The 6,648-nt window shown below is 31.9% G+C and overlaps 1 protein-coding gene across 2 annotated transcripts; it reads right to left on the reverse strand.

Annotated features, from left to right (window-relative positions):
• Positions 1–382: 382 nt before the first annotated feature.
• On the reverse strand, positions 383–6,438 carry LOC106788355 (coatomer subunit beta'). Of its 2 annotated transcripts, XM_014751531.1 has the most exons (9): positions 6,303–6,438; positions 5,664–6,015; positions 4,644–5,582; positions 4,330–4,565; positions 3,919–4,257; positions 3,233–3,832; positions 2,875–3,162; positions 2,704–2,720; positions 383–1,672 (listed from the first exon to the last, which is right to left on the reverse strand). In XM_014751531.1, the coding sequence occupies exons 1-9, from the start codon at positions 6,303–6,305 to the stop codon at positions 1,666–1,668; spliced, it is 2,781 nt and encodes a 926-aa protein (XP_014607017.1). In that variant the 5' UTR covers positions 6,306–6,438; the 3' UTR covers positions 383–1,665. The 2 variants fall into 2 exon arrangements, with proteins under 2 accessions (XP_014607017.1, XP_014607016.1); XM_014751530.1 differs by lacking the exon at positions 2,704–2,720 and having other exon boundaries at positions 6,303–6,437.
• Positions 6,439–6,648: the final 210 nt, after the last annotated feature.

Below are 6,648 nucleotides of genomic sequence, written 5' to 3' on the forward strand. Positions count from 1 at the left end.
TTCATAAAAATGTATAAATGATATTTTACGTAGTACAAGACGTTATTGAAATTTTGTCAATGATTCGTTAAATATCATGACAATTTCCTGACATGATTCTTTACGACAAGCTTGTGGACAACTTTCCTCATGCGTTTTTTGCATCTGCCAGCAAATTGAACTCTCTCGAATGCTTACGTATGCCTTTTCTTAGTTTCCATTACTGGAAACGTTTCCCCCCGATGTAATACTTATTACATCGATATTTTTATTTTGATATGCTTAAATTTAAAAATAATTACATACCAATAATATTTATATGTATGAAAAATTTATAATAAATATTCGTAGGATCGTGTTTTAACGCGTGAAAGCTTTAGGAATAACGATTGAAAACGTTCAATACTGTTAACATAGAATAGTTATTATTAGTCAAATACGTATATTGAAAAGATTGCATTTGGACGATCCAAATTTATCATATGGTTTATGTTTCGTTGGAAAACGTAACTCCTTGCACCTACTCGTTTCCATTGAAACCAGGCAAAACGGTTTAAAAACGGCGTTATATTTTACCGGAACACGCGTGCTTCGATCCTTCTTTCCTCTTATTCTCTTTCTCCTTCTTCTTTCTTAAAAGTCGTCGGTGAGCACGTACGACTCGTACTAAACGTTCCTCTTTGTTTTTCTCGCGACACGTAACGCGTGCATCGGGGCTTAGTTTCTCTGTGCAAGGAGGCCACGAAAATCGAGTCACGTTCAAATTCGAAAGAAAAAGAGAAAAAGAGAAAAAGAAAAAGAAAAAGAAAAAGAAAACAGGAGAAAAGAGTTTGACACAATGAGAACAACGATATTATTGCATGATTATCGCATGTTATAAATAAAAATTTCGAAATTAATATGAATAACGAAATATATATTTGTACAACGACCTTCTTGATCTGGCATTCACGTGTAAACGTGTTTTTTAAGGACGCTATCTTGATAATCGAAATATCGAAAATAAATAAATACGAAATTACGATATTATAGAATTTAATCTACGTTAATATATGTAAATCGAATTATGTATTTTCGATTCATAATCATCCAGATTTAATCCTCTTGTTTTACATAATTTCATATAACTATGAATCCATTTATTTCCTATATAAAAGTAACTTTAAAATTAATTTTCTTTATATAAGTCTCTTTCAAAAGAGATATGATATTTTATTATGTAACTTTTCTTTCTTCTTTTTATCGTGTATTTCCAATTGGCTTCATTTTACTTCGGATCCATTTTAAATATCCGTTTTATATGAAGTTTAGATTGTTAGTACAAAAAGAGAAACACGATCGAATTTGCTGTACAATTAATTGTACTTCTCCTTACATTAACAATACATTTAAAATTCGATATACCATATGTTTATATATATATCTATTTATATATATATATATAAAATTATAAGTATGTATTATTAAGCAATCGCAGTCTTGCGTTATTTAAATTTTGAAATTGATGCGATTTCAATATAAAGTCAATAGATTTTTGTTGTAATACTTGTTTCTAAAGAAATCTCGTAGATTCTTTGGGGAATGACTGATGGAAGGGGAATGAAATTGTCGCTTGTGTAACAGATACGTTTAACGTTTTTTTATCTATCGGCTAATCCTCTTCCAAAAGATCGTCATCTTCCAAATTCACACCCTGAAATCATAAATATATTTCATTTATAAATGTATATATAGAATTATGTACATATAACATATAACATTTTTCTATATATATATATATGTATATATAAATTTCTTTAAAGTAAAACAACAAATATAATAAATAATGTAACTTATATAAATAATAATAATTTTTAGATTATACGTAACAATTATGTATACTTTTTAAAATGAAATTTCTAAAACAAATTTCAAAAAAATTAATGAACGTAGAATAAATATTTCTTGTTTTAAACGAATGATAATATAAATTTTGTTATTTAAAACTGAGGGTTTCGTTAAAAAAAAAAAAAGAAGAAGAAGAAGAAGAGGAAATGATTGATTGTAGAAGAGAGAAGCAGAGCGTGACAAAATCGAGGAACTTGCTGAAGTAACCATAACGTAGGAGCTATCCGAACCGACTCCCCAAGGCAAATGTTATGGCAACAAGGCTGTAAACAAAATACAGCGTGACTGGCTCGTGGGGTAAACGATATCGGTTACGCGTTGCGGACCTTAATGATTCGCTACTGATTCTTAAAATTCCCTACTCTTGTGTAGCAGTGTTAATAAAATGAATAACATAAATAATAATATATACATGAGATAGATATATTATATTTTCCTCTAAGATTCTTTGTAAATCTTTCTATTTTTGAATACTTGTGTTAGTTTACTATCTCAGATCATATATATTCTAAAGTTCAACTTATTCCTGTATGGTGTTACTAATTCCTCGAAGAATGACGTTTATTATCACGAACCTATCGCAAGACGAATCGTTTGTGTCACGCTTACAATAGGATTAACATTGCGCTCAGTGTGCAACGGATCTTTTTACTTGCGACCACCTGTAAAGATAGATCCATATGACGCAGCAGATTTCATTACTTCTAACATATCGGGTCCATTTCTTACATTTGGTTAAATTCTCCTCGATAATTATCTACTATCGTTTGTTTCTTTTTAAATAAAGACTCGATGCTAAAACTTAAAAATGGTGTTGAGACGTGCCATTAAACTTACTTTTTAATTGGATTCGTCTATTGTGTGTCAGCGTGCAAAAAAAATAAAATCAAATATGAGAGAGTAACATGCGGGAGTAATTTTAAGTAAAATAACAGAAGAATCGTATCAGAGCTGTGAAACTTGAAAAAAAGAAAATAGATTTAAAGAAGATTAAAGATTATGGCTCACAGTAGTATCGATCGTATCATCGAGTTCGAGATCAAGATCAAGATCATCATCGTCGACAGTTAATGGCCTGGAACTGCTTGTTTTGATCACCTTTTCTGAAACTGTACTTTTCGATAAACTCGATTTTCCTGTAATCTCAAGATTCTGTAGTCTGAGTAAAGCTTCCTGTGATTGCATAGTCTCAGGTTCTACGGTACTGGTACTGGTACTAGGACTAATAGCATAACTGAATTTTCCTGCTGCTTCAGCTGCCAACATTTCTTCTATAGGTTTACGGTCAATGTTGGGCTGTAATCAAATTGTATTCATAACTTATGTATCATAAATTTGTCTTATGAATAAATTGATCATTTTTTACCTGTATCGTTGGGAACATAGATGCAGGAATTTTCCTTTTGTTCTCTTCTCTTAAAAATTGTTCAACTTTCAGTGCTTCTCTATATCCGGGAAACAGATTTTCATATTGTTCTGGATCAGCTAAACTCTGTCCAGCTTTTTCGCTAACCGCTGATAATTTTTCTTTCCACAATTGAACAATAGATGATATCTTACTTGGCGCATAAGTTCTAGCAAAGAAAGCGGCTTCGGGGATTTTGTTCGTCTTCAACAGAATTTCAATACATTTGTCAATATCTCCGAGTATGAAATTCGATAGGAAAGAGATATTGTTTTTGCCCATTTCATCAGCATCAGCGCCAAGTTTTTGAATCATGCTTGCATTTCCAGTGCTAGTTGCTAACAGGAGTAAACCACCAAAGTCTTGAGCCTGATGTAGACATTCTTGAGCCAAGCATAATTTTCCTTTTTGCGTTGCTAAAGATGCTAATTGTCGCCACTTTTGTTGACTATTTGCTTCTTTAGCAAGTGAATGTGCTGTTGTCAAATCTCCCAAAGCCAATGCTAATTCAAACCTGTGATCTGGATCAGTTGAAACAGCCAATGCTTGTTCTTTGAATCCCTGTTAAATCATTTAAAAGATTGCTTTTTACTTTGGCACACATTATAACTTATTATTATATCATATTTTATTATATACAAACAAACCTGTTTTTCTAAGAAGTGAGCTACTCTTGTACGATGTTCTTTCGGTACAGTTGGTAATACTCTGTCAGCAGTTTCAAAATCTTTTCGCATAACAGCTGTTTGATATTCTAATACAGATAGTAATAAAGAATAAGAAACAACGGAGAGTTCTTTATCGCATAAATACAATCTATTGTCTCTTGGTACATAACCAAGTAAATACATTGGCCTATCTAGATGAAAAACTGTAACTACTTCTCCACCAACAAAGTAGTTTATTCTATTAACACTATTCGTATAGATGAAACAATCGCCAACCCAAAGACCTGTTTTTACTACTTCTGTCATTTCTGCTACCATCTAAAATAAAGATCATTTGTTATAGAATTTTGTATCTACTATAATAAGATTAAAACGAGAAAATATCGTTACCTCAAATGCATCTTCTATATCCTCTGCATTCTCAGCTGCATTAGCGATAGCATCAGCATGATACTTTAAAATGAAATATTGATCTGAGGTAGCTAATGCCAAAAGAGAAGCATTTTCAGCCCAATAAACATGCGTAGGCTGAATATCTATACGTCGAATTAATTTTAATGTATCCCAATCAAAGAAGGATAGGCCAGATCCAGATGATACACCAAGTAAATACCCTCCAAATATGCCTGTAATAAATAAGAACATTATGTAGAAGGGTATTAGTTTTAACAACATTTTATATAGAAATAGAATGAAATATTTACCATCTGCACCAAAGTCTGGTTTAAAACTTTTCTTCTCTTTGAAATTTTTGAAGACCTTTACAGACGTAGTACTTTCCCTAACAGCATACTGACTGGAATCAGCTGCCCAAACAAATTCTGATGCTTGTCCAAAAGCTTTATTTCTTAATGCCATAGAAGTATAAATTATATATTCTCCATCTCCACAAACTACTAAAAATCTTCCGTTTGGATTGTGCTGAATAGTTTGAGGATAGATTTCACAAGCACCCATATCTTTGACAGCTAGTGGTAATCGTTCACCATCCTGAGCTTCTTCTCCTAATGCCTTTAGATTTACTTGTTGGATTTCACTGTGTTTAGCCCATACTATTTTTCCACCTAAGGAATCCATAGAAACAGCTGGTTCTTCTCTACCAACTTTTACCATGACGCTTCCTTCATCATAACCTATAGCTACGTTATTTGAGCCTCGCATGCAAGCAATAGTCCAAACTCTTTCAAATCCATAATTGAGAGAAGATTCTAGTCTGTACGTTCCAGCATGCCATATTCTAACCGTACCATCTTCAGAACCGGTTAGAACTATAGGTAATTCTGGATGGAAACAGACTGCGGAGATATTTTGTGTATGGCCTTCCAATGTCTGAACGCAAGTTTTATTTTGGTAATCCCAAATTTTGACATATTTGTCATCCGCTCCTGATATTAAGTAAGGTTTATCTCCACCGTGATAATAATCCACACAATTGACACCTTTCTCATGACCCTCAAGTGTGAAATTAGCAGTGGATGATCCTAATTGCCATACCTTTACTGTTCTGTCTAAGGATGCACTGGCAAAAGTATTATTATCTTTCGGATTAAACACAATTTGCATGACATAATGCGTATGTCCTTCAAAGATTTGTTGACTGATCCAAGATTTTTCCCAATTCCATAATTTAATTGACATATCATCTTTTAAAAATAAAGTTAAAGATTAAAAACAACTTTTAATAAAATATATATTAGAATTAAAAATTTAATATAATTCCTCACCGCTACTGGTTAAAATAAATGGTTGAGTAGGATGTACTGCTATGCATCTGACATAATCACTATGAGCTTCAAAAGAATGTACACGCTCTAAAGTATTATAATTGAATACTCTAATCTGCATATCATCAGATCCTGTGACAACCCAATTCTTGCGAGGTACAAATTTTGCTGCTCGAACTGGCAAGTCGCATACTTCAAAAGTCTTAACAAGTGTTTGAGTTTCATGATTCCAAATGTTAACATTGCCTTGATATAAGGAACACAGCATCCATGGTTCTTTTGGATGCAGATCTACACATTTAACTCTATCTGATCTGGCGGTCAATTTTCTTTTAATATCTAACCTTAGAGGCTGCAAAAGAGACATACTGATTGTCTAGTTCTTACTGAGGATACAATTTTTGTGTTTGTAATTTGACACAGAGTAAATCTTTATAATAAATTAAATATTATTGTAAATATATATTAGTAAATGTTCATAATTAATAAAAACATATTTGATAATATGTAATAATAAATATTTTGACGTGTCGAGTGTTAGAAAGGAGTACTGAAGTCGATACACTTGTCTCTACAGGTGTTTATCGATAATTCTAATAATATATTTACAATATAAAAAGCAGGATGTTTAAAACGTACCATTTTAGATGTTTAAGGAATATTCACTGTAATATATATTATTAAATTCAACGAATAAAATCCAGTATTAGATCTAAACAAGAAACCTCGGCTATGAAGTTAAGACGTGGCCGATGATCCGAACAAAAATGGCGTCGACATGTGTCAACCGATAACCCAACAAACATCTTTCATTTAATTTATTCTTCAAATTTGTTAGAACTGATCAAAGATAGTAATTAAATATCGAAAGCACATTATGACGATGCTTCTCGATTTACATAAATTAAAGATTATATTTAAATTTGATACCAAGTATTGATAGTATCTTTCATGGTTATGTTAGCTCGATCGATAAATTTATTTT

The sequence above is a fragment of the Polistes canadensis genome, unplaced genomic scaffold (assembly GCF_001313835.1).
Source record: "Polistes canadensis isolate GaletaPanama2010 unplaced genomic scaffold, ASM131383v1 scaffold_137, whole genome shotgun sequence".
Classification (NCBI taxonomy): Eukaryota; Metazoa; Arthropoda; class Insecta; order Hymenoptera; family Vespidae; genus Polistes; species Polistes canadensis.